Below are 27835 nucleotides of genomic sequence, written 5' to 3'. Positions count from 1 at the left end.
ACCAATTAGGAGGATAAGTAGTGATGCAGCCCCCCTGGTCTGGAGCACCCCTCAGCACTGGCTGTGCTCTGTCCATGAAATAATATCATATTTATGTATAAACATAATAATATCCCAAGAGTTGTTCTCACCTTTGGTTCCCAGGAATGAGCACTGAGCTCTTGTACCCCTGGGGCTTGGAGTTTTGGGATTTTTGTCTTTGTGCCTTGGAAAAGCACTGGGAAATGCAGTTACTAATCCAACAGAGCTGTGTGTGTGTGTGTGGAGGATATATGGAATAATAGGGAGCACAGAAAAGAAATAAAGGCTGAGTGTCCATGAAATACCCAAGAGTTGTTCTCACCTTTGGTTCCCAGGAAGAACCAGGACAGCTCTGGGGCCTTGTACCGCTGGGGCTTTGGGATTTTGGGATTTTTGTCTTTCTGCCTCAGGAAAGGCCATGGAAAAGTACTGGGAAATGCAGTCACTAATCCAACAGAGCCACGTGTGTGTGTGTGGAGGATATATGGAATAATAAGGAATACAGAAAGGAAATAAAGGCTGAGTGTCCATGAAATATCCCAAGAGTTGTTCTCACCTTTGGTTCCCAGGCAGAACCAAGGAAGAACCAACTCCGCTGGCTTGGAGTTTTGGGATTTTTGTCTTTGTGCCTTGGGAAAGGCCATGGAAAAGTACTGGGAGTTGCAGTCACTAATCCAACAGGTTACAGAGCCACACGTATGTGTGGAGAATATATGGAATAATAGGGGACCACAGAAAAGAAATAAAGGCTGAGTGTCCCTGAGGTGCCACCACTCTGGGACAGTTTTCAGGGAATTCTGATGGCCCTGCTGTGTCGCAGACATTTTTTCATAGAAATCCTTTCTTTCACATTTATCCATCTTCTGGGAAGCAGAGCCCCAGAAGAAGAATGCAAACAATTGTTATCAGCTGCTGTGAAATGTAGCAGTGTCCCTGTGATTGGCTCATCTTCCCTGTGTACCATTAAAGGCCAATCACAGGAGCAGCTCAGGGACAGATTCCCTGCACACAGAACTTTGTTATTCATTCTTGCTATTCTATTCTTAGCTGAGCTGCTCTCTGCAACTTCTCTTCTTTTTCTTTTGAGTATAGTTATAATGTATTATATATCATATATCAATAAATCAAGCCTTCTGATCAAGAAACAAAATTCTCGTCCTTCTCTCGCCCCAGTGACCGTCTAAGGTCACTGCAATACTGCTGAGGTGTTGTGTGTCCCCGGGGGAACGTGGTGCTCTGGAAGCCTGGTGACACTGCTGAGGTGTTGTGTCCCCAGTGACATGACCCTGCTGGGGTGTTTTGTGTGTCCCCAGGGGAATGTGGTGCTCTGGAAGCCCAGTGACACAGTGACACTGCTGAGGTGTTTTTGGTGTGTCCCCAGTGACACAGCCCTGCTCAGAATTCTCTGTGTCCCCAGGGTAACATGGTGCTCTGGAAGCCCAGTGACACTGCTGAGGTGTTTGTGGTGTGTCCCCAGTGACACAGCTGGGATGTTCTGTGTGTCCCCAGGGGAACGTGGTGCTCTGGAAGCCCAGTGACACAGTGACACTGCCATGCTCTGTGTGTCCCCAGGGTAATGTGGTGCTCTGGAAGCCCAGTGACACAGCTGGGATGTTCTCTGTGTCCCCAGGGGAACGTGGTGCTCTGGAAGCCCAGTGACACAGTGAGTGATGGCCCTGCTGTGGGTGTTTTGCAGTGTGTTGGTCCCCAGTGACATTTGCCATGCTCAGTTTGTGTGTCCCAGGGTAGTGTGGTGCTCTGGAAGCCCAGTGACACAGTGACAGCAGTGGGTGTTCTCTGTGTCCCCAAGGGTAATGTGGTGCTCTGGAAGCCCAGTGACACAGTGACATTGCCATGCTCTGTGTGTCCCCAGGGTAGTGTGGTGCTCTGGAAGCCCAGTGACACAGTGACACAGTGACACTGCCATGCTCTGTGTGTCCCCAGGGGAACGTGGTGCTCTGGAAGCCCAGTGACACAGTGACATTGCCATGCTCAGTGTTGTGTGTGTCCCAGTGACACAGTGACAGTGCCATGCTCTGTGTGTCCCCAGGGGAACGTGGTGCTCTGGAAGCCCAGTGACACGGCCATGCTCTCCAGCTACGCCGTCTATAAGATCCTGCTGGAGGCGGGGCTGCCGCCCAACGTGGTGCAGTTCGTGCCCTCGGACGGGCCCGAGTTTGGGGACACCGTCACCAGCTCCGAGCACTTCTGCGGCCTCAACTTCACCGGCAGCGTGCCGTACGTGGGGGACAGGGGACAGCGAGGGGCTGGGGGCTCCAAAGGGAACTGGGGACAGGGGGAACAGGGAGGGGCTGGGGGCTCCATTGGGAACTGGGGACAGCGAGGGGCTGGGGGGGACACGGGGACAGGGAGAGGCTGGGGGGGACAGGGAGGGGCTGGGGGCTCCACTGGGGACAGGGGCAGGGAGGGGCTGGGGGCTCCAATGGGAACTGGGAGGGGCTGGGGGGGACACGGGGACAGGGAGGGGCTGGGGGCTCCATTGGGGACATGGGGGCAGCGAGGGGCTGGGGGGGACACGGGGACAGGGAGGGGCTGGGGACTCCATTGGGGACATGGGGAGGGGACAGGGAGGGGCTGGGGGCTCCAGTGGGAACTGGGGGACACAGGGAAGGGCTGGGGGGACAGGGAGAGAATGGGGGCTCCAATGGAAGCTGGGGACAGGAGGGAGGGGCTGGGGGCTCCTCTGGGGCATGGGGAGGGCACAGGGAGGGCTTGGGGGTTCCAATGGGGACAGGGGGAGGGCAGGGAAGGGCTGGGGGCTCCACTGGGAACTGGTGGGGACAGGGAGGAGCTGGGGGCTGCAGTGGGGATGGGGGGGACAGGGAGGGGCTGGGGATTCAATGGGACAGGAAGGGGTGGGAGCTCCCTGAGGGCAGGGGGGAACAGGAGGGGGACTGGGGGCTCCAGTGGGGACAAGAGGGGGACTGGGGGCTCCAATGGGACATGGGGAGGGCACAGGGAGGGCTTGGGGGTTCCAATGGGGACAGGGGGAGGGCAGGGAAGGGCTGGGGGCTCCACTGGGAACTGGTGGGGACAGGGAGGAGCTGGGGGCTGCAATGGGGATGGGAGGGGCTGGGGGCTGCAATGGGAACTGGGGTCATTGGGGACAGGGAGGGGCTGGGGATTCAATGGGGATGGAGGAGGGCAGGGAGGGGCTGGGGATTCAATGGGGACAGGGGACAGGAGGGAGGGGCTGGGGCTCAATGGGGACATGGGAGGGGACAGGGAGGGGCGGGGGGACACGGGGACAGGGGGGGACAGGGGAGGGCAGGGAAGGGCTGGGGGCTCCACTGGGAACTGGTGGGGACAGGGAGGAGCTGGGGGCTGCAGTGGGGATGGGGGGACAGAGAGGGGCTGGCGACTCCAATGGGGACAGGAAGGGAGTGGGAGCTCCCTGAGGGCAGGGGGGAACAGGAGGGGACTGGGGGCTCCAATGGGGACAGGGGACAGGAGGGAGGGGCTGGGGGCTCCAATGGGGACATGGGGAGGGGACAGGGGGAGGGCAGGGAGGGGCTGGGGGCTTCACTGGGAACTGGTGGGGACAGGGAGGAGCTGGGGGCTGCAATGGGGATGGGAGGGGCTGGGGGCTGCAATGGGAACTGGGGACATTGGGGGCAGCGGGGGGCTGGGGGCTGCAATGGGGATGGGGGATGGCAGGGAGGGGCTGGGGATTCACTGGGGACAGGCGGATCTGGGGGCTCCAGTGGGAACTGGCGACATTGGGGACAGCAAGGGGCTGGGGGCTCCAATGGCAACAGAGGGGGGACAGTGAGAGGCTGGGGGCTCCTCTGGGAACTGGGGACAGAGGAGGGGCAGGGAGGGGCTGGGGGCTCCAGTGGGGGCAGGAGGGGGACTGGGGACTCCAATGGGGACAAGAAGGGGGTGGGAGCTCCCTGAGGGCAGGGGGGAACAGGGAGGGGCTGGGGGCTGCAATGGGGACAGAGAGGGGCTGGGAGCTCCATTGGGAACTGGGGACAGGGACAGGAAGGGGCTGGGGGCTCCAATGGGGACAGGGACAGGGCTGGGGGCTCCTCCTGGCCCTGGGAAGGGCTGCAGCAGCTGACAGGGCATGGCTGCACAGTTACATCCAAACAGGGGGTTCACAGTGGTGACCAAAAGGGGCTGAGCAGGATTTTGGTGCTTGGGGGAAGTGGTTTTAGCTCTGGGCCTGAGCTCAGGGCACAGGAACAGCCGGAGTGGCAGGGACACTCCCAGGGGTGCTGTGGGTGGGTTTGCACACCTTGGGTGGGTTTGCACCTTGGATGGGTTTTGTTTGCCCTCAGGTGGGTTGGGTTTGCATCCCAGGGTGGGGTTTGTACCCCAGTTAGCTTTGATTTTCCCCCCTGGGTGGGTTTGGTTTTTCCCCCAGGTGGATTTGATTTGCCCCCAGGTAGGTTTGGTTTGCCCCTTGGTGGGTTTGTACCCCAGTTATGTTTGATTTGCCCCCTGGTGGGTTTGGTTTGCCCCTTGGTGGGTTTGTGCCCCAGTGGGTTTGGTTTGTGCCCCAGGTGGGTTTGTACCCCAGTTATGTTTGATTTGCCCCCAGGTGGGTTTTGTACCCCAACTGGGTTTGGTTTTCCCCCCAGGTAGGTTTGGTTTGCCCCTTGGTGGGTTTTGTATCCCAGGTGGGTTTGGTTTGTGCCCCAGGTGGGTTTTGTACCCCAATTAGATTTGATTTGCCCCGTGGTGGGTTTGGTTTTTCCCCCAGGTGGATTTGATTTGCCCCCAGGTAGGTTTGGTTTGCCCCTTGGTGGGTTTGTACCCCAGGTGGGTTTGGTTTGTGCCCCAGGTGGGTTTGGTTTGTACCCCAGTTATGTTTGATTTGCCCCCAGGTGGGTTTGGTGCTGGGTTTGTACCCCAGTTATGTCTGGTTTGCCCCCAGGTGGGTTTGTACCCAGTTATGTTTGATTTGCCCCCAGTTATGTTTGGTTTGCCCCCAGGTGGGTTTGGTTTGTACCCCAGTTATGTTTGATTTGCCCTCAGGTGGGTTTGTACCCCAGTTATGTTTGGTTTGCCCCCAGGTAGGTTTGGTTTGCCCCTTGGTGGGTTTGTACCCCAGTTATGTTTGATTTGTGCCCCAGGTGAGTTTGGTTTGCCCCTTGGTGGGTTTGTGCCCCAGGTGGGTTTGGTTTGTGCCCCAGGTGGGTTTGTACCCCAGTTATGTTTGATTTGTGCCCCAGGTGAGTTTGGTTTGCCCCTTGGTGGGTTCTGTACCCCAGTTACGTTTGATTTGCCCCCAGGTGGGTTTGGTTTGTACCCCAGGTGGGTTTGTACCCCAGTTATGTTTGATTTGCCCCCAGTTATGTTTGATTTGCCCCCAGGTGGGTTTGATTTGCCCCCAGGTGGGTTTGCACCCCAGTTATGTTTGATTTGCCCCCAGGTGGGTTTGGTTTGTACCCCAGTTATGTTTGATTTGCCCCCAGTTATGTTTGATTTGCCCCCAGGTGGGTTTGTACCCCAGTTATGTTTGGTTTGCCCCCAGGTGGGTTCCCCCAGCTGGCTTTGCTCCCTGGGCCCTGCTGTGTCCATGGGCTCTCAGAGGAGCTGGGGGGTCCCTGCAGGGGCTGTCAGAGCCCAGGACCCCTCCCCAGGCCGGGCCACGCTCGGCTGAGCAGGGGCTGCCCGGGTGGGGGCTCCCAGCTCTGCTGTGTTGTGGCTGAGCCTCCTGCTGCGAGCCCATTTCCATTTTTATTGTTTTCCAGCCCAGGGGTTCGTCACAGCCAGGCCTGGAGGGAAGGGGGGAGAGGGGAGGAACAGAAACTTCTGGATGCTCACTGTGTGCCCTTTCCCTGCAACAGTTCATTTATGTAGCTGTGGAGCTGCTGTGTGCAGCCTTTGTTTGGTACCTGTGCTCCAGTCCCACTGCCCTGTGCAGGGCAGCCCTTTTTGGGGGAGCTTTCCCATCGGGGCATCCCTTTTATTGGGGTGTTCCACATCAGGGCATCCCTTTTTTGGGTGATTTTTCATCACAGCATCCCTTTTTTTAGGGTGTTCCACATCAGGGCATCCCTTTTTTGGGGGATGCCCAATGGGGGGTTTCCCACTAAGGCATTCCTTTTATTAGGGGTTTTCCTATTAGGGCTTCACTTTTTTTGGGTGATTTCCCATTGAGGCATCCCTTTTTTTAGAGTGGGTAGGGGGTTCCCATCCTTCTTTTTTATGGAGTTTCCCATTGGGGCATCCCTTTTTGGTGGGATTTTTTCCTATCAGGACATCCCTTTTTTGGAGGGGTTGGGTTTCCTATCAGGCCATCCCTCTTTTTGGGGGACTTCCCATCCCTTGTTCTGGAGCGTTTCCCATTGGAGCATCCCTTTTTTAGGAGATTTCCCATCAGAGCATCCTTTTTTTCAGGGGGGTTTCTCATCAGGGCATCCCTTTTTTTGGGAAGCTTTCCAATCGGAGCATCCCTTTTTTTGGGGGGGTGTGTTTCCCATCAGGGCATCCTTCTTTTTGGGGGGCTTCCCATCCCTCTTTTTTGTGGAGTTTCCCATCAGGGCATCCCTTTTTTGGGTGATTTCCATCACAGCATCCCTTTTTTTAGGGTGTTCCACATCGGGGTATCCCTTTTTTTGGATGGTTTCCTATTAGGGCTTCACTTTTTTTGGAGGGTTTCCCATTGGGGCATCCCTTTTTGGGGTTATTTTCTATCAGGGCATCCCTTTTTTGGGTGATTTTCCATCACAGCATCCCTTTTTTTAGGGTGTTCCACATCTGGGCATCCATTTTTTGGGGGGGTTTCCCATTAAGGCATCCCTTTTATTAGGGGGTTTCCTATTAGGGCTTCACTTTTTTTGGATGGTTTCCCATTAGGGCATCCCTTTTTTGGGTTATTTCCCATCAGGGCATCCCTTTTTGGTGGGATTTTTCCCTATCAGGACATCCCTTTTTTGGAGGGGTTGGGTTTCCTATCAGGGCATCCCTTTTTTTGGGGGACTTCCCATCCCTTTTTTTGGAGCATTTCCCATTGGAGCATCCCTTTTTTAGGAGATTTCCCATCAGAGCATCCTTTTTTTCAGGGGGGTTTCTCATCAGGGCATCCCTTTTTTGGGAGGCTTTCCAATCGGAGCATCCCTTTTTTTGGGGGGGGGGTTCCCATCAGGGCATCCTTCTTTTTGGGGGGCTTCCCATCCCTCTTTTTTGGGGAGTTTCCCGTCAGGGCAGCCCTTTTTGGGGGAGCTTTCCCATCAGGGCATCCCTTTTATTGGGGTGTTCCACATCAGGGTATCCCTTTTTTGGGTGATTTCCATCACAGCATCCCTTTTATTAGGGTGTTCCATGTCGGGGTATCCCTTTTTTTGGAGGGTTTCCTATTAGGGCTTCACTTTTTTTGGATGGTTTCCCATTAGGGCATCCCTTTTTTGGGTGATTTCCCATTGGGGCATCCCTTTTTGGTGGGATTTTTCCCTATCAGGACATCCCTTTTTTGGAGGGGTTGGGTTTCCTATCAGGGCATCCCTTTTATTAGGGGGTTTCCCATCAGGGCATCCCTCTTTTTGGGGGACTTCCCATCCCTTTTTTTGGAGCGTTTCCCATTGGAGCATCTCTTTTTTAGGAGATTTCCCATCAGGGCATCCTTTTTTCAGGGGGGTTTCTCATCAGGGCATCCCTTTTTTTGGGAGGCTTTCCAATCGGAGCATCCCTGTTTTTTGGGGGGGGGATGCCCCATCAGGGCATCCTTCTTTTTGGGGGGCTTCCCATCCCTCTTTTTTGTGGAGTTTCCCATCAGGGCAGCCCTTTTTGGGGGAGCTTTCCCATCAGGGCATCCCTTTTATTGGGGTGTTCCACATCAGGGTATCCCTTTTTTGGGTGATTTCCATCACAGCATCCCTTTTATTAGGGTGTTCCACATTGGGGTATCCCTTTTTTTGGAGGGTTTCCTATTAGGGCTTCACTTTTTTTGGATGGTTTCCCATTAGGGCATCCCTTTTTTGGGTGATTTCCCATTGAGGCATCCCTTTTTTAGAGTGGGTAGGGGTTCCCATCCTTCTTTTTTATGGAGTTTCCCATTGGGGCATCCCTTTTTTGTGTTATTTCCCATCAGAGCATCCCTTTTTTTAGGGTGTTTCACATCAGGGCATCCCTTTTTTTGGATGGTTTCCCATTAGGGCATCCCTTTTTGGTGGGATTTTTCCCTATCAGGACATCCCTTTTTTGGAGGGGTTGGGTTTCCTATCAGGGCATCCCTCTTTTTGGGGGGGTTCCAATGAGGGCATCTCTTTTTTGGAGGGTTTCCTATCAGGCCATCCCTCTTTTTGGGAGGCTTTCCAATTGGAGCATCCCTTTTTTGGGGGGGGATGCCCCATCAGGGCATCCTTCTTTTTGGGGGGCTTCCCATCCCTCTTTTTTGTGGAGTTTCCCATCAGGGCATCCCTTTATTGGGGTGTTCCACATCAGGGCATCCCTTTTTTGGGTGATTTTCCATCACAGCATCCCTTTTATTAGGGTGTTCCATGTCGGGCATCCATTTTTTGGGGGGTTTCCATTAGGCATCCCTTTTATTAGGGGTTTTCCTATTAGGGCTTCACTTTTTTAGGAGATTTCCCATCAGGGCATCCCTTTTTTAGGAGATTTCCCATCAGGGCATCCCTTTTTGGTGGATTTTTCCCTATCAGGACATCCCTTTTTTGGAGGGGTTGGGTTTCCTATCAGGGCATCCCTCTTTTTGGGGGTTCCAATGAGGGCATCTCTTTTTGGAGGTTTCCTATCAGGGCATCCGTTTTTGGTGGGATTTTTCCCTATCAGGGCATCCCTTTTTTTGGGAAGCTTTCCAATTGGAGCATCCCTTTTTTTGGGGGGGTGTGTTTCCCATCAGGGCATCCTTCTTTTTGGGGGCCTTCCCATCCCTCTTTTTTATGGAGTTTCCCATCAGGGCATCCCTTTATTGGGGGGCTTTCTCATCAGGGGATCCCTTTTATTAGGGGGTTTCTCATTAGGGAATCCCTGTTTTTAGTGGGCTTTCCCATCGGGCCATCCCTTTTTCCGGAGAATTTCCCATCCCTTTTTTCAGGAGATTTCCCATCAGGGCATCTCTTCTTTGGGGGTATTTCCCGTTTGTTTTCGAGGGTTTCCCATCCCCGTGTGTGCCTCTCCCTGAGCAGCCTGTCGCTGTGTTCCAGAACGTTCCGCCGGCTCTGGAAGCAGGTCTCAGAGAACCTGGAGCGCTACCGCAACTTCCCGCGCCTGGCTGGAGGTACCAGCCCCCCCTGCCCCCCTTTTTTTGTGTTTTCTTTGCTTCATAAAATCACAGAATATTTTGGAAGGGACCCACAAGGATCAGCAAACTCCTGTTTCTGCCCAGGCCAGTCCCAAGAAGCCTCCCTGTTCCTGAGAGCAGCCTCCAAACCCTTCCTGAGCTCCGTGCTGTGCCCATGCCCTGGGAGCTCCCTGCCACCCTCTCTGGGTGAAAAACCTTGAAAATCCAACCCAAACCTGCCCTGGTACAGCTCCAGGCCATTCCCTCGGGTCACCAGAGAGGGGATCAGGCTCAGTGCCTGCCCCTCCCCTTGCCCTCATGAGGAAGCTGCAGTGAGGTCTCCCTTCAGTCTCCTCCTTTCCAGGCTGAAAAAACCAAGGGACCTCAGCCTCTCCTCATCCAGATTCCCCTCTAAACCTTTCCCTCCTCATCCAGATTCCCCTCTAAACCTTTCATTCCTCATCCAGATTCCCCTCTAAACCTTTCCCTCCTCATCCAGATTCCCCTCTAAACCTTTCATTCCTCATCCAGATTCCCCTCTAAACCTTTCATTCCTCATCAGCTTCCCCTCTAGAGCTTTCACTCCTCATCCAGATTCCCCTCTAAACCTTTCATTCCTCATCCAGATTCCCCTCTAAACTTTTCATTCCTCATCAGCTTCCCCTCTAAACCTTTCACTCCTCATCCAGATTCCCCTCTAAACTTTTCCCTCCTCATCCAGATTCCCCTCTAAACCTTTCACTCCTCATCCAGATTCCCCTCTAAACCTTTCATTCCTCATCCAGATTCCCCTCTAAACCTTTCCCTCCTCATCCAGATTCCCCTCTAAACCTTTCCCTCCTCATCCAGATTCCCCTCTAAACCTTTCATTCCCCATCCAGATTCCCCTCTAGAGCTTTCACTCCTCATCCAGATTCCCCTCTAAACCTTTCACTCCTCATCAGCTTCCCCTCTAAACCTTTCATTCCTCATCCAGATTCCCCTCTAGAGCTTTCAATCCTCATCCAGATTCCCCTCTAGAGCTTTCACTCCTCATCCAGATTCCCCTCTAGAGCTTTCAATCCTCATCCAGATTCCCCTCTAAACCTTTCATTCCTCATCCAGATTCCCCTCTAGACCTTTCACTACCTTTGCAGCCCTCCTTGGGATGCTATCTAATAGATTTATATTCTTTTGGGGCACCCAAATCTGCCCCCAGGATTGAAATGCTGCCCCTCTCCTGTGCCTGGGGAGGAAAGGGCAGCATTCCCATCCCTGAGGGCAGGAAATCCCTGGATATTCAGAGCTGTGGGGGTGGGATTTTAGGGTGGAGAGGTGGTGGTTGGACCCCAGTGTTTGGGGTGCCAGAGTTTGGGAATTGAGGTTGGTCCCTTTAGGAATTGAGGTCGGTCCCTTTGGGAATTGAGGTCGATCCCTTTGGGAATTGAGATCGGTCCCTTTAGGAATTGAGGTTGATCCCTTTGGGAATTGAGGTCGGTCCCTTTGGGAATTGAGTTGATCCCTTTAGGAATTGAGGTCGGTCCCTTTGGGAATTGAGGTCGGTCCCTTTGGGAATTGAGGTCGGTCCCTTTAGGAATTGAGGTTGATCCCTTTGGGAATTGAGGTTGATCCCTTTGGGAATTGAGGTCGGTCCCTTTGGGAATTGAGGTTGATCCCTTTGGGAATTGAGGTTGATCCCTTTGGGAATTGAGGTCGGTCCCTTTGGGAATTGAGGTTGGTCCCTTTGGGAATTGAGGTCGGTCCCTTTAGGAATTGAGGTTGATCCCTTTAGGAATTGAGGTTGATCCCTTTAGGAATTGAGGTTGATCCCTTTGGGAATTGAGGTCGGTCCCTTTGGGAATTGAGGTTGGTCCCTTTGGGAATTGAGGTCGGTCCCTTTGGTCCCTTTTCCATGGGTTTTATCCAGCTGCTCCATGGCTGTGTCCCTGTGGTCACAGCTCTCCCTGTCCTGATGCCTTTTGGGGCTGCCTAAAAACAGAGCCAGACAAAATTAGGGGAATTAAAAGCAGGTGGATTTATTTATTGAAGAGCCCTCAGGTACATCCCAGGCAGGGCTGTACCCAAAAATGGACCATGGCTCATGGGTTATCACACTTTTGGAGGGTTTCCCATTGGAGTATCCCTTTTTTAGGGGATAACTTTGGTCCATTTGCATATTGGGGGTTAATCCTCCAATTACAGCTTCAGCTAATGAAGTCATTCACCCCAAGTTTGCTCCCTTTTGTTGAATCTCTGGGGGCCTGAGGCAGTGAGGGCTCCTTGAGGAATTGGAGAGGAATTGCTGTGTCTGCCCCAAACGGGAGAACAGCAGCTGGCACTGCGTGTGGGGTTTGGAGTTACACACTAAAGAACTGCAGGGTCACAAATACATGGAAAATATAAAATATATTTAATATAGAATATATTTTATTATATAATATATAAACATAATTATGTATATATAATTATACATAAACATATATATATAGACATCAGTTTCCCTCTAATTATATATATAGGTATAGATATAAATATATATATCATATAATATTAGAACATGATATATTTAAATATATAGAGATATAATTATATATAAACATATCTAGACATCAGTTCCCTTCTTATATATAATAGAATAGAATAGTATATAATAGTATATAATAGTATAGTATATATAAACATCATTATATATACATATATATATTAATATTTATAGATATTATATATAAACATCAGTTCCCCTCTAATTATATGTAGATATATAAAATGTATATAATATATTTATATATTAATATAATGTTATATTATATTATATTATATTATATTATATTATATAATATATGTTATATTATATTATATTATATTATATTATATTATATTATATTATATTATATTATATTATATTATATTATATTATATTATATTATATTATATTATATTATATTATATTATATATTTAATTAAATATAAACATATATAGACATCCGTTTCCCTCTAACTATATAATATATATAATATATAATATATAATATATAATATATAATATATAATATATAATATATAATATATAATATATAATATATAATATATAATATATAATATGTAATATAAAATATGTAATATAAAGACTTCAATATACAGAATATAATATAAACATAATTATATGTTTATATATAATATTATATTGTATATAGACGGCATTATTTATTTATATATTTATAGATAGCATTAGATATAAACATGTATACACATCAATTCCTAATATAATATAATGTAATATAATATAATATATTCGTATTTATATTTAATTAAATATAAACATATATAGGCATCCATTTCCCTCTAATTATATAATATATAAAATATATTATATATATAATATATAATGCATAATAGTATATATATAATATTATTATATATAATATATAATATTATATATATAATATAATATAATATAATATAATATATATAATATCATTATATATTATATGTATTATAATATACATATATATATGTAATATACATATATATGTAATATGTAATATAAAGACTAATATATAGAATATAATATGAACATAATTATATGTTTATATATATTATATTGTCTATAGACGTCATTATTTATTTATATATTTATAGATAGCATTAGATATAAAGATATATACACACAGTTGTATATATTGTATATATATCAATGTGACTATATATATACTTATAATATCTATATAAGTACATTTATAGTCACATTGATATTATTTATATCTATGATCTTTATTTATATGTAACGCCATACAAACCCCTGTATCGCCATCAGTTGCCGTGTCCCCGCGGGGCGGGCAGCCCCCAGCCCCGCCCCGCCCCGGCAGCTCCTCCCGTTTCCTTCGTGTCCCGCAGAGTGCGGCGGGAAGAACTTCCACGTGCTGCACCGCTCGGCGGACGTGGGCAGCGCGGTGAACGGCACGCTGCGCTCGGCCTTCGAGTACGGCGGGCAGAAATGCTCCGCCTGCTCGCGCCTCTACGCGCCCGCCTCGCTGTGGCCCCACATCAAAGAGAAGCTGCTGGAGGAGCACGGCAAGATCAAAGTGGGAGATGTGAGCCGAGCTGCCGGGCTGCTGAAGGGCTTTGCGGCTCAGCGGGAGCCTGATGGGATTAGGGGCTGCGGGCACCGGCTGCTAATTCCCATTGAAGGCAGCTTTTCATCCCCCCTCCGCCCCGCAGCTCCTGGCCCTGATTAGAAATTAACTTGTAGCCGCTCCTAGGGGAGGGCTGGGCCGGCTCTGCCCGGGCTCCCGGGATGGGTTTGGGGAGCTGAGGGAGCTCTGGGGTGCAGGGTGAGCTCTCATCTGCCCCTGGAGCTCTGGGGTGCAGGGTGAGCTCTCATCCCTTCATTTCTGTCTGCCCCTGGTGCTGAGGGAACTCTGGGGTGCAGGGTGAGCTCTCATCCGCCTGGTGCTCTGGGGTGCAGGTGAGCTTCATCCCTCATTTCTGCCTGCCCTGGTGCTGAGGGAGCTCTGGGGTGCAGGGTGAGCTCTCATTGCCCCTGGTGCTCTGGGGTGCAGGGTGAGCTCTCATCCCCTCCTTTCTGTCTGCCCCTGGAGCTCTGGGGTGCAGGGTGAGCTCGCAGCCCCTGGTGCTGAGGGAGCTCTGGGGTGCAGGGTGAGCTCTCATCCCCTCTTTTCTACCAGCCCCTGGTGCTCTGGGGTGCAGGGTCTGCTTCATCCCCTCTTTCTACCAGCCCTGGAGCTTTGGGTGCAGGGTGAGCTCTCATCCCCTCCTTTCTGCCTGCCCCTGGTGCTGAGGGAGCTCTGGGGTGCAGGGTGAGCTCTCATTCCCTCTTTTCTACCAGCCCCTGGTGCTCTGGGGTGCAGGGTGAGCTCTCATCCCCTCCTTTCTGCCAGCCCCTGGTGCTGAGGGAGCTCTGGGGTGCAGGCTCTGCTTCATCCCCTCCTTTCTGCCTCCCACAGCCCACCCAGGACTTTGGCACTTTCTTCTCAGCTGTGATCGATGACAAGGTGAGCTCAGAGCAGCCCCAGGTGTGGGGTTTGCTGCAGAAATGGGGACAGGGTGAGCCCAGAGCAGCCCCAGATGGGGTCAGAAGTAAGGACAGGATGAGCCCAGAGCAGCCCCAAGCTGGGGGAAAAGTGGGGAGAGGGATCAGGATGAGCAGCCCCAGGTGGGGTTTGCTGCAGAAATGGGGTCAGGGTGAGCCCAGAGCAGCCCCAGGTGGGATTTGCTGCACAGGTGGGGATGGGGATCAAGGTGAGCCCAGAGCAGCTCCAGGTTGGGGCAAAAGTAGGGACAGGGATCAGGGTGAGCAGCCCCAGGTTGGGTTTGATGCAGAAATGGGAACAGGGTGAGCCCAGAGCAGCCCCAGGTTGGGATTTGCTGCACAGATGAGGACAGGGATCAGCTGGAGCTGCCTGTGGCTGAGTGTTGGGTGCCCTGCTGGTGAAAATTCTGGGATTTCTGGCAATTTCCCCAAGAAATTGTCCTGGCCTGAGGGATTTCTGTGCAATCCCTGCTCCTGCTCCTGAGCCAGGAGGGCACCGAGAGCAGAGTGTCCTGAGAGGAGTGACCCAGAAAACAGACCCCAAAACCCCCTTTTAAATCCCCAAACCCCCTCCCAGACCCAAAAATGCCCTTCCAGACCCCCAAACCCACTCTTTACCTGTAATTCCTTACCCAGACCCACAAAGCCCCTTTCAGACCTTAAACCCCCCAAACCCCTCTTCCAGATCCCCAAACTCCCTTTTAAACCCCCAAACCTCCTTGCAGACCCCCAAACCCCCTCATTTCCTGTCAGTCCCAACCCAGACCCCAACCCCCCTTTTAAACCCTAAAACCGCCTTGCAGACCCCAAACCCCCCTTAAGCCCCCAAACCCCTCTTCCAGACCCAAACCACCCTTTTAAACCCCCAGACTCCCCTTTTAATCCCGCAACCCCCCTTTTAAGCCCCCCGACCCCTCTTCCAGACCCCCAAACCCCCTTTAAAACCTCCAACCCCCCCTTGCAGACCCCAAACCCCCTTTAAAACCCCCAAACCCCTGTTATTAGCCCCCAAACTCCCCTTTTACACCCCCAGACCACCTTCCAAACCCCAAACCCCCTTTTAAGCCCCCAAACCCCCTTTTAAGCCCCCAAACCCCCTTTTTAAGCCCCCAAACCCCCCTTTTAAGCCCCCAGACCCCCTTTTTAAGCCCCCAAACCCCCTTTTAAGCCCCCAAACTCCCCTTTTAACCCCCAGACCCCCCTTTTAAGCCCCCAAATCCCCCTTTTTAAGCCCCCAAACCCCCCTTTTAAGCCCCCAGACCCCATTTTTAAGCCCTCAAACTCCCCTTTTAACCCCCAGACCCCCCTTTTAAGCCCCCAGACCCCTCTTCCAGACCCCCAAACCCCCTTTAAAACCTCCAGCTCCCCTTGCAGACTCCAAACCCCCTTTAAAACCCCCAAACCCCTGTTATTAGCCCCCAAACCCCTCTTTTAAGCCCCAAACTCCCCTTTTACACCCCCATATCACCTTCCAAACCCCTCTTTTTAAGCCCCCAAACCCCCTTTTAAATCTCCAAACCCCCCTTTTGATCCCCCAAACCCCCTTTTAAGTTCCCAGACCCCCCCTTGCAGACCCCAAACCCCGCTTTTAAGCCCCCAAACCCCCTTTTTAAGCCTCCAAACTCCCCTTTTTAAGCCCCCAGACCCCCTTTTAAGCCCCCAGACCCCATTTTTAAGCTCCCAAACTCCCCTTTTTAAGCTCCCACACCCCCTTTTTAAGCCCTCAAACTCCCCTTTTAAACCCCCAGTCCCCCTTTTAAGCTCCTAAACCCCCCCTTGCAGACCCCAAACCCCCCTTCTAAACCCCAAGACCCCTCTTCCAGACCCCCAAACCCCCTTTAAAACCCCTAAACCCCTGTTATTAGCCCCCAAACTCCCCTTTTACACCCCCAGACCACCTTCCAAACCCCCCTTTTAAGCCCCCCAACCGTGTCGTGTCCGTCCCCAGTCCTTTGCCAGGATCAAGAGCTGGCTCCAGCACGCCCACAGCTCCCCCAACCTGACGGTGCTGGCGGGCGGCGGCTGCGACGACAGCGTGGGCTTCTACGTGGAGCCCTGCATCGTGGAGAGCAGGGACCCCCGGGACCCCATCATGAGAGAGGTGAGGGGCACCCACCCCAAATCCCCCTGGGACCCCCGGGACCCCATCATGAGAGAGGTGAGGGGCACCCACCCCAAATCCCTGTGGGACTCCTGGGACCCCATAATGAGAGAGGTGAGGGGCACCCCCCCAAATCCCTGTGGGACCCCCGGGACCCCATCATGAGAGAGGTGAGGGGCACCCACCCCAAATCCCACCCCAAATCCCCCTGGGCCCCCCGGGACCCCGCCCCAAATCACTGTGGGACCCCCAGGACCCCATCATGAGAGAGGTGAGGGCCACCCACCCCAAATCCCACCCCAAATCCCCCTGGGACCCCATCATGAGAGAGCTGAGGGGGACCCATCCCAAATCCCACCCCAAATCCCCCTGGGACCCCCGGGACCCCACCCCAAATCCCTGTGGGGAAACCTGGGACCCCATCCCAAATACCCCTGGGGCCCCTGGGACCCCATCATGAGAGAGGTGAGGGGGACCCACCCCAAATCCCCCCCCCCCAAATCCTCCTGGGACCCCCAGGACCCCATCATGAGAGAACTGAGGGGGATCCTTGTCCCAAATCCCTGTGGGACCCCCGGGACCCCATCATGAGAGAGGTGAGGGGCACCCCCAAATCCCTGTGGGGAAACCTGGGACCCCATCCCAAATCCCTGGGACCCCATCATGAGAGAGGTGGGCACCTGACCCTAACCCCATCCCAAATCCCCCTGGGACCCCATCCCAAATCCCTGTGGTACAACCTGGGACCCCATCCCAAATCCCTGTGGGACCCCATCCCAAATCCCTGTGGGACCCCATCCCAAATCTCTGTGTCAGCCCCTGGACTCCACCCCAAATCCTTGTAGGAACCCCTGGGACCCCATAATGAGAGAGGTGTGGGGGATCTCCATCCCAAATCCCTGCAGGGATCGCATCCCAAATCCTTGTGGGACCCCCAGCACCCCATCATGAGAGAGGTGTGTGGGACCCCATCCCAAATCCCTGTGGGATCCCCAGGACCCCACCCCCAATCCCTGTGGGATCCCATCCTAAATCTCTGTGGGACCCCATCCCAAATCCCTGTGGGGAAACCTGGGACCCCACCCCAGATCCCTGCAGGGACCCCATCATGAGAGAGGTGAGGACCCCATCCCAAATCCCTGCAGGGACCCCATCCCAAATCCTTATAGGAACCCCTGGGACCCCATCATGAGAGAAGTGTAGGGGGATCCCCATCCCAAATCTCTGTGGGACCCCATCCTTTATCCCTGTGGTACAACCTGGGACCCCATCCCAAATCCCTGCAGACCCCATAAAGAAAGAGGTGTAGGGGGATCCCCATCCCAAATCCCTGTGGGGAAACCTGGGACCCCACCCCAAATCCCTGTGGGACCCCATCCCAAATCCTTGTGGGAACCCGTGGGACCCCATCATGAGAGAGGTGTAGGGGGATCCCCATCCCAAATCCCTGCATGGACCCCGTCCTAAATCTCTGTGGGATCCCACCCCAAGTCCCTGTGGGATCCCCAGGACCCCATCCCAAATCCCTGTGGGGCATCCTGGGACCCCATCCCAAATCCCAGATCCCATCACATGAGAGGTAGGAATCCCACCCCAAATCCCTGTGGGGCAACATGGGACCCCATAATGAGGGAGGTGGGGAATCCCACCCCAAATCCCTGTGGGACCCCATCCCAAATCTCTGTGTCAGCTCCTGGACCCACCCCAAATCCCTGTGGGATCCTATCCTAAATCTTGTGGGACCCCACCCCAAATCCCTGTGGGACCCCATAATGAGGGAGGTGGGGAATCCCACCCCAAATCCCTGTGGGACCCCAGCCCCAATCCTTGCTCTGGGCAATGGGTTCCTGTGTTGGGGTCGGGCTCTTTGGGGTGGGGCAGCTCCTGCTCCTTCCTGGGGCCGATCCCAAACTTTGGGCTGAGATTTTGGGACATCTTGGGGCCACTCTGGGAGAGTTTGGGGTTGATCCTCAATGGGGTGTGTTGGTTTTTGGGCTCCCAGGGGATTTTGGGGCCAATCCTCACAGGTTTTGTTGTTTTTTGGGGCTGATCCTTATGGGATGTGTACTGAATTTGGGGCTATAAGGGAAATTTTGGCTCTGATCCTCATGCCTTGTGCTGCTGTTTTTTGGGGTGATCCTACAGAGTGTGTTGCTTTTTGGGCTGCACAGGAGATTTTCAAGCCAATCCTCATTGGTTTCTTGGCTTTTTTGGGGGAATCCTGACAGGATGTGTGGGTTTTGGGGCCCATCCTGATGGTGTGTATGGGTTTTTTGGGGCCAGTCCTGATGGTTTTTGGTACTTTCTGCATTCCCAGGAGATTTTGGGGCCAATCCTGATGGTTTTTATGGGTTTTTTTGGGGCCAATCCTGATGGTTTGTGGCGTTTCCTGCATTCCCAGGAGATTTTCAGGCTGATCCTGACAGTGTGTATGGGTTTTTTTGGGGCCAATCCTGATGGTTTTTATGTTTTTTTTGGGGCCAATCCTGACAGTTTGTGGTGTTTCCTGCATTCCCAGGAGATTTTGGGGCCCATCCTGACAGGGTGTGTGGGTTTTGGGGTTGATCCTAATGGTTTGTATGGCTTTTTTTGGGGCCAATCCTCATGGTTTGTGTTGTTCTTTGGGTTCCCAGGAGATTTCGGGGTCAATCCTGACAGTGTGTATGGGTTTTTTGGGGCCAATCCTGATGGTTTTTATGGGATTTTTGGGACTAATTCTGATGGTTTTGGTACTTCCTGCATTCCCAGTTGATTTTGGGCCAATCCTGATGGTTTTTATGGTTTTTTTGGGGCCAATCCTGACAGTTTGTGGTGTTTCCTGCATTCCCAGGAGATCTTCAGGCTCATGCTGATGATTTTTAATGGGTTTTTTGGGGCCAATTCTGATGGGTTTTGGTACTTTCTGCATTCCCAGGAGATTTTGGGGCCCATCCTGACAGGGTGTGTGGGTTTTGGGGTTGATCCTAATGGTTTATATGGCTTTTTACTGGGGCCAATCCTCATGGTTTGTATTGTTCTTTGTGTTCCCAGGAGATTTTGGGGCCAATCCTGACATGCTATATGGGTTTTTTGGGGCCAATCCTGATGGTTTTTATGGTTTTTTTGGTGCCAATTCTGACGGGTTTTGGTACTTTCTGCATTCCCAGGAGATTTTGGGGCCAATCCTGATGGTTTTTATGGTTTTTTTGGGGGCCAATCCTGATGGTTTTTGGTACTTTCTGCATTCCCAGGAGATTTTGGGGCCAATCCTGATGGTTTTTATGGGTTTTTTTGGGGCCAATCCTGATGGTTTTTATGTTTTTTTTGGGGCCAATCCTGACAGTTTGTGGTGTTTCCTGCATTCCCAGGAGATTTTCAGGCTCATGCTGATGATTTTTAATGGGTTTTTTGGGCCAGTCCTGATGGTTTTTATGGGTTTTTTGGGGCCAATTCTGACAGGTTTTGGTACTTTTCTGCATTCCCAGGAGATTTTCAGGCCCTGACAGTGTATGTGGGTTTTGGGGCCCGTCCTGACGGTGTGTGTGGGGTTTTTGGGGTCAGTCCTGACAGTCTGTGGTGTTTCCTGCCTCCCCAGGAGATCTTCGGGCCCATCCTGACGGTGTTCGTGTACCCCGAGTATCAGTACCGGGAGGTGCTGGAGCTCATCGACAGCTCCACCCCGTACGGCCTCACGGGGGCGATCTTTGCTCAGGATAAGTGAGTCCCAAAACTGCCGAAAATTCCCCCAAAAAGCGGCTGGGGGTGCTTTTCCCATCGGCACTGAGCCACGGATCTTCCTTCTTATCTTCCTATTATCTTATTCCTCCTTCCTCCTTCTTCCTTATTCTCTTTTCCTTTTCTTTTCCTTTATCTCTTTCCTTTTCCCTTTTCCTTTCCCTTTCCCTTTCCCCCTTTCCTTTCCTCTCCTTCCCCTTTTCCTTTCCTTCCCCTTTTCCTTCCTTCCCCTTTTCCTCTCCTTCCCTTTTCTCTCCTTCCCTTTCCTCCCTTACCCCTTTTCCTCTCCTTCCCCTTTTCCTCTCCTTCCCCTTTTCCTTTCCTTTCCTTTCCTTTCCTTTCCTTTCCTTTCCTTCCCCTCCCCTTCCTTTCTTTCCTTTTGCTCCTCCTCCTGCAAGAAAGGAAAAGGATGGTTTGGAAGTTTACCTTAGTTAGTTTTTTTGGGGTTTCTTAGCCCAAAATAAGCTTTTTTCAGTAAGGAATTATCCCAAAGGAATGTTTGGAGCACGTGGGGGTGAGCCCCTGGTGTCACCTCAGAGAGAGTGACCCAAAATTGTCACAGAATTCTGGGCTGGAGGGGCCTTGGAGCTGATCCAGGGTCACCTCCCACTGTCCCAGGGAGCTCCAGCCTGGCCTGGGGCACTGCCAGGGGTGGGGCAGCCACAGCTGCTCTGGACAGTGAGGGAGAACAACCCATGCAATGTAAACAGAGAAAGAAACTGTAAAAAAACCTCAAAGGAGGGAAAATGCAGGGGCTGTGTGTGTGTGTGTGTGTGTGTGTGTGAAACTCCTGAGGGCAGGAACTGAGCACGAGGGGACCCAAACCCCTGGAAGGGACCCAAACCCCTCTGGAGGGAGCACAAACCCTGATGGAGGGAGCACAAACCCTGATGAAGGGCTCAAAACCCCTCTGGAGGTGGCACAAGCCCCTCTGGAGGAGGAACAAATCCTGATGGAGGGGACACCAGTCCCTCTGGAGGGGACCCAAACCCCTTTGGAGGGGCCACAAACCCCCCTGGAGGGAACACAAACTCCTCTAGAAGAGACTCAAACCCTTCTGGAGGGTGCACAGACCCATCTGGAGGGGGCACAAACCCCTCTGGAGGGGACCCCAGCCCCTCTTTGTGCAGTCTGGTAGCTCTGCAGCCCCTGGGCTGTGCTCAGGTGTGACGGTGTCACAGGGGTCTGAGGATGAGGGAAGAGATGAGGATCTGACTCCATGGTTCAGAAGGCTGATTTATTATTTTATGATATATATCACATTAAAACTATACTAAAAGAATAGAAGCAAGGATTTCATCAGAAGGCTGGCTAAGAATAGAATAGGAAGGAATGATAACAAAGGTTTGTGGCTCAGAGAGTCTGAGCCAGCTGACTGTGATTGGCCATTAATTAAAAACAACCACATGAGCCCAATCCCAGATGCACCTGTTGCATTCCACAGCAGCAGATAATCATTGTTTACATTTTGTTCCTGAGGCCTCTCAGCCTCTCAGGAGGAAAAATCCTAAGGAAAGGGTTTTCCATGAAAGGTGTCAGTGACACTCAGCCTGTCGCTGTCGCTGTCCCTGGCAGGGCTGCCATCGAGGAGTCCCTGAGGCTGCTGCGCCACGCCGCCGGCAACGTCTACATCAACGACAAATCCACGGGGGCCGTGGTGGCCCAGCAGCCCTTCGGGGGAGCCCGCATCTCAGGTGACACCAGCGCTGCTGGACAGCCCCCCTGTGGCCCTCCTGTCCCTCCTGTGCTCTGTGTCTCATGTCCTCCTGTCCCTCCATGTCCTTCCTTGTCCCCATCCTTCTGTGCCCCCCTCCTGTCCCTCCATGTCCTTCCTTGTCCCCATCCTCCATGTCCCTTCTGTCCTCTGTGTCTCTCCTGTCCCTGCCATCCTCCATGTCCTTCCATGTCCCTGTCCCGTGTCACTCCCATCCCTGTGTCCCTCCATGTCCTCCCTGTCCTCCATATGCCTCTGTATCCCCTCTGTCCCTGTGCATCCCTCCTGCCCCTCCTTGTCCTTCCATTTCCCTCCTGTTCTCTGTGTCCTTCCCTTCCCTCCATGTCTCTCCCATTCCTTGTGTCTTGTGTCCCTTCCATCCTCCATGTCCCTCAGTGTCCTACCCGTCCCTCTATGTTCCTCCTGTGCTCCTTGTCCTTCTGTGTCCCTCCCATCCTCCATGTCCCCCTCCTCTGTGTTGGTGTCCCTCCCATCCCTCCGTGTCCCCCATGTCCCTCTGTGTCCTTCCCATCCTTCCATGTCCCTCCCATCTCTCTGTATCCCTCTTGTGCTCTGTACCCCTTGTTCTCTGTGTCCCTCCTGTCCCTGTGTACCTTCTGTACCCCATGGCCCTCCATGTCCCCATCCTTCTGTGTCCCTCCATGTCCCTCCTGTCCCTCCCGTCCTTCTGTGTCTCTCCCATCCCTCCCTGTCCCTCCTGTTCCCTGTATGTCCCTCCTGTCCCTGTGTCCCTCCCATCTCTCCCTGTCCCTCTTTGTCCCTTCTGTACCCCATGTCCCTTCTATTCCTCCGTGTCCCTCTGTGTCCCTCCAGTCCCTCCTGTCATTCCATGTCCCCATCCCTTCGTGTCCCTCTGTGTCCTTCGCATCCCTCTGTGTCCCTCCATGTCCCCCCTGTACCTCCTGTTCCTGTGTCCCTCCTGTCCCTCCTGTCTTTCTGTGTCTCTCCCATCCCTCTCTGTTCCTCCTGTTCCCTGTATGTCCCTCCATGTCCCTCTTGTGCCCTGCATCCCTCCATGTCCCCATCCTCCTTGTCCCTCCATGTCCCTTGTGTCCCTCCATGTATCTCCCGTCCTTCTGTGTCCCTCCCATCCTTCTGTGTCCCTCCTGTGCCCTGTGTCCTTCTGTGTCCCCATCCTCTGTGTCCCTCCCATCCCTCCATGTCCCTCGTGTTTCCTCTGTGTCCCTCCTGTATCTCCTGTCCTTCCGTGTCCCTCCATGTCCCTCCTGTCCCTGTGTCCCTCCCATGTCTCCTGTCCCTCTTGTCCTTCTGTACCCCCATGTCCCTCCTGTTCCTTGTGTCCTCTTGTCCCATCTTGTGCCCTGCTCCCTCCATGTCCCCATCCTCTGTGTCCCTCCATGTCCCTCCTGTCCATGTCCTTCTGTCTGTCCCTCTGTCCCCGTGTCCCTCCATGTGTCTCCCATCCTCCTGTCCCTCCATGTCCCTCTGTCCCTCTGTCTCCTCTGTGTCCTCCCATCCCTCCTGTTCCTCTTGTTCCCTGTGTCCCTCCATGTCCCTTGTGTCCCCATGTGTCCTCCCATCTTCTCCTGTCCCCTGTTGTTCCCTCTGTACCCCATGTCCCTCCTGTGCCCTATGTCCTTCTGTGTCCCCATCCTTTGTGTCCCTCCCATCCCTCCATGTCCCTCCTGTGCCCTCTGTGTCCCTCCATGTCCCTCCTGTCCATGTCCCTCTTGTGCCCCGTGTCCCTCCATGTGCTCCCATCCCTCTGTGTCCCTCCATGTCCCTGCCACCCCCCTGGTGTCACCACCCCTGTGTGTCCCCACAGGCACCAATGACAAGCCCGGGGGTCCCCATTACCTGCTGCGCTGGACGTCCCCCCAGGCCATCAAGGAGACGCACGTGCCGCTGGGGGACTGGCGCTACGCCTACATGCAGTGACCTGGGGACAGCCTGGGGACAGCCTGGGGACACGGCCACCCCCCCGCTGCACTCACACTACTGACCCCGACCCCCCTCCCCTCATGGGAATTCTTTAAAAAAGGAAAAAACTAAAAAAAAACAAAGCGTTGTTCAATGGTGAAGCTCAGAGCTCCTGTGTGTCCTGGGTCGGGTGGCACTTGGGGACACGAGGGTGATGTGGCAGTGGTTGGATTTGGTGGCTTTAAAGGTTTTGTCCAACCTCAGTGGTTCTGTGTGAGCATGCTTAATTAGCTCATTAATTAAGGGGTGGCTGCAGAGGCACAGCTGGACCCAGCTCCCTTTTCCTCCCTTTTCCTCGTGGTCTCCCATGCCCAGGGCAGTTCCCTCTCCAAGGGGCTGAGCAGCAGCTGGGACTGTCCCTGTCACCTGTCCCCAGCCATGTCCCTCCCTGTCCCCAGCAGCCCCAGTCCCTGGGTGTGCAGGGCAGCCAGGCTGGTTCTGTGCCCTGGGCTGGGCTTTGAGCCCAACCTGAGCCCCCTCAGCCCTGGGCTGGGCAGGAGCCTCGAGCCAGGAGAGGCTGAGAGGGCAGCTCTGGTGCTGCCTGGAACGAGCCCCAGTGCCTTATCCCAGTTCCCATCCCATTCCCAGCCCCATTTCCAGCCCCATCTCAGCCCCATTCCCATTGCATCCCCATCCCAGCCCCATCCCCATCCCAGCCTTTTTACCATTCCCAGTTCCCATCCCAGCCCCATCCCCAGCCTTATCTCAGCCTTATCCCATCCCAACCCCATCCCTGCCTTACCCCAGCCCCATTCCCATCCCCATTTCCAGCCCTATCCCCATCCCAGCCCCATTCCCAGCCTCATCCCATCCCCATTCCCATCCATCCACATTCCCATCCCGTCCCCATTTCAGCCCCATCCCATCCCAGCCTCCTCAGCCCCATTCATCCCATTCCCCATCCCATCCCATCCCATCCCCATCCCCATCCCATCCTATCCCTCAGCCCTCCCGGCTGGGCTCAGGCTGGCCCAGGGCAGCCTCACCCCCTCTCTGTGCCCAGCTTTGCCCCTGGTGCCAAGGCCAGGCTGGCCCTGCTCTCCCATCCCTGGGTGTGCCCTGGCAGGGGTGGGAGAGCTGCTGGGATTGGGCATCAGGGAATGTCCAGGGACTGTCCTGCTCCAGCTGCTGGGGAGGGGGAACCTTCCCTGCCCACCCTGTCAGGGGCTGGGGCTGCAGGGGCTCTGGGAGCTGCAGGAAATGCAGGAGCTGCAGGAAATGCAGGGGCTGCAGGAAATGCAGGAGCTGCAGCCCTCCCACCCTGGGAGCTGCCATCCCACCCAAACCCAGCCCCAGGGCTCTGCCAGCTGCCAAGACCAAGCCTTAACCCAGCCCTCATACCAGGCCTTAAACCCGGAGTTAAAATTAAACCAGGCCTTAAAGCAAGAGTTAAATCAGGCGTTAAACCAGGAAATAAATCAAGCCTTAAACCAGGAGATAAACCAGGTGTTAAACCAGGAGTTAAAATTAAAGCAGGAGATAAACCAAGTGTTAAAGCAGGAGTTAAATCAGGCCTCAAATCAGGACTTAAACCAGGAGATAAGCCAATAGATAAACCAGGCAATAAACCAGGCCTTAAACCAGGATTTAAAATTGAGTCAGGAGGTAAACCAGGCCTTAAACCAGGAGTTAAATCAGGTCTCAAGTCAGGACTTAAAATTAAACCAGGAGATAAACCAGGTGTTAAACCAGGAGTTAAATCAGGCCTAAAGTCCAGACTTAAACCAGGAGATAAATCAATAGAGAAACCAGGCATTAAATCAAGAGTTTAAATTAAACCAGTCTTTAAATCAGGCCTAAAATCAGGACATAAACCAGAACATAAACCAGGAATTAAATCAGACCTAAAATCAGGACTTAAACCAGGAGATAAACCAATAGATAAACGAGGTGTTAAACCAGGACTTAAACCAGGAGTGGAAATTAAACCAGTCCTTAAGTCAGGCCTAAAATCAGGAGTTAAACCAGGCCTCAAATGACCAGGCCTTAAATGTAGAGTTAAACCAGGCCTTAAATGAGGAGTTAAAATTAAACCAGGCCTTAAATGAGGAGTTAGACCGGGCCTTAAATGAGGAGTTAAAATGAAACCAGGCCTTAAATGAGGATTTAAAATTGAACCAGGCCTTAAATGAGGATTTAAAATGAAACCAGGCCTTAAATGAGGATTTAAAATTGAACCAGGCCTAACTGCAGAGTTAGAGCAGGCCTGACCCGGCTGGGCTGGGAGCTGCAGTGGGAGCAGAAGGCTCTGGACCCAGCCCTGCTCCTCCAGCTCAGCTCTAATTCACAGAACTGTTTGTTTCTAACCCCCAGCATTAATTACTGCCCAATTACCTGCTCAATTAGCGGCCCCTGGCAGGTGAGCCCTGGCTGTGCGGGGCTGCAGGAGAGGCTGGGGCTGCTCTGCATCCTGGCTCAGCAGCAAAAACGTGCAATAAATTCATTTTCAAGGCTCTTTGTGCTGATTTGTGAGTGATTTCTGTGGGTTACTGTCAGATAAAGAGCGAGGTGGGGTCAGGATTTGGGACCTTTCAGTAAAACCAACCCAGGTTTGCATTTCTGCTGAAATGGGGCTCCCCTGCCTGCGGAGAGAGGCAGGAAAAGGAGGGGCCTGGTTCAGAATCCCGGCATGGTTTGGGTGGGAGGGAGCTTAAAGCTCGTCCAGTGTCACCCCTGCCATGGCAGGGACACCTTCCCACTGTCCCAGGGTGGCACTGGGCACTGCCAGGGATCCAGGGGCAGCCACAGCTGCTCTGGGCACCTGTGCCAGGGCCTGCCCACCCTCACAGCCAGGAATTCCTGCCCCAAATCCCATCCTACCCTGCCCCTTTCAGCTTTAACCACCCCCCGTTTTTCTCATTGGTGTCACTCCAAATCTGGGCACTGCCTGCTGGGAGGGCATGAGGGAGCCCAGCCCTGCCCCAAACCCACCCCAAATCCGCCCCAAACCACAGCAGAGCAGAGAGAGCGCCCCAAATCCACCCCAAACCCCGGCAGGGAGAACCCCAAACCCGCCCCAAATTCTGGCAGGGAAGAGAGAACCCCAAACCCCAGGCAGGGAGAGAGAATCCCACACCCTGGGAGGGAGAAGAACACCCCAAACCCCAGCAGGGAGGAGAGAACCCCAAACCTGCCCCAAACCCCAGCAGGGAGGAGAGAACCCCAAACCCACCCCAAAGCCCCAGGAGGGAGGAGAGAACCCCAAATCCACCCCAAACCCTGGAAAGGAGAACCCCAAACCCCAGCAGAGTGGAGAGAGCCCCAAACCCTGGAAGAGAGAATTCCAGACCCACCCCAAAGCCACAGGAGGGAGGAGAGAGCCCCAAATCTCCCCCTAACCCCCAACCCAAACCGTGGCAGGGAGGAGAGAGTGTCTCAAATCCACCCCAAACACTGGAAGGGAGAACCCCAAACTCCCAAGAGGGAGGAGAGACCCCCAAATCCACCCCAAACCCTGGAAAGGAGAAGCCCAAACCCACCCCAAACCATGGCAGGGAGGAGAGAGGGTCCCAAATCCACCCCAAACCTCGGCAGAGAGGAGAGAGAACCCCACACCCTGGGAGGGAGAAGAACACCCCAAATCCTCAGCAGGCAGGAGAGAGCCCCAAACCCACCCCAAACCACAGCAGGGCAGAGAGAGAGCCCCAAATCTACCCCAAACCCTGGAAGGGAGAACCCCAAAACCTGGAAAGGAGAACCTCAAACCCCAGGAGGGAGGAGAGAGCCCCAAATCCACCCCAAACCCTGGAAAGGAGAACCCCAAATTCACCCCAAACCCCTGTCAGGGAGGAGAGAGCCCCAAATCCACCCCAAACCTTGGAAGAGAGAATTCCAAACCCACCCTAAACCCCCAGCAGGGAGCAGAGAACCCCAAATCCACTCCAAAACCTGGCAGGGAGGAGAGAGAACCTCAAACCCCCAACCCAAACCGTGGCAGGGAAGAGACAGAGTGTCTCAAATGCACCCCAAAACCTGGCAGGGAGAGAGAATCCCACACCCTGGGAGGGAGAAGAACACCCCAAATCCTCAGCAGGCAGGAGAGAGCCCCAAACCCTGTCAGGGAGGAGAGAGAGCCCCAAA

At 53.0% G+C, this 27835-nt stretch overlaps 1 protein-coding gene across 1 annotated transcript in view; it reads left to right on the top strand.

Annotated features, from left to right (window-relative positions):
* ALDH4A1 (aldehyde dehydrogenase 4 family member A1) overlaps window positions 1-23958 on the top strand; it is a 33519-nt gene extending 9561 nt beyond the window's left edge. The window contains exons 8-15 of the mRNA XM_064730679.1: window positions 2072-2259; window positions 9159-9232; window positions 13109-13305; window positions 14179-14226; window positions 16213-16365; window positions 19940-20061; window positions 21655-21773; window positions 23601-23958. Coding sequence (XP_064586749.1) covers window positions 2072-2259; window positions 9159-9232; window positions 13109-13305; window positions 14179-14226; window positions 16213-16365; window positions 19940-20061; window positions 21655-21773; window positions 23601-23713 — 1014 coding nt within the window. The 3' untranslated portion in view covers window positions 23714-23958. The remainder of the gene's footprint in view (window positions 1-2071; window positions 2260-9158; window positions 9233-13108; window positions 13306-14178; window positions 14227-16212; window positions 16366-19939; window positions 20062-21654; window positions 21774-23600) is intronic.
* Window positions 23959-27835: the final 3877 nt, after the last annotated feature.

Source organism: Zonotrichia leucophrys, chromosome 21 (assembly GCF_028769735.1).
Source record: "Zonotrichia leucophrys gambelii isolate GWCS_2022_RI chromosome 21, RI_Zleu_2.0, whole genome shotgun sequence".
Lineage (NCBI taxonomy): Eukaryota > Metazoa > Chordata > Aves > Passeriformes > Passerellidae > Zonotrichia > Zonotrichia leucophrys.
Note: the sequence above shows the minus strand (reverse complement) of the source record. Positions and strands in the feature narration are given on the sequence as shown.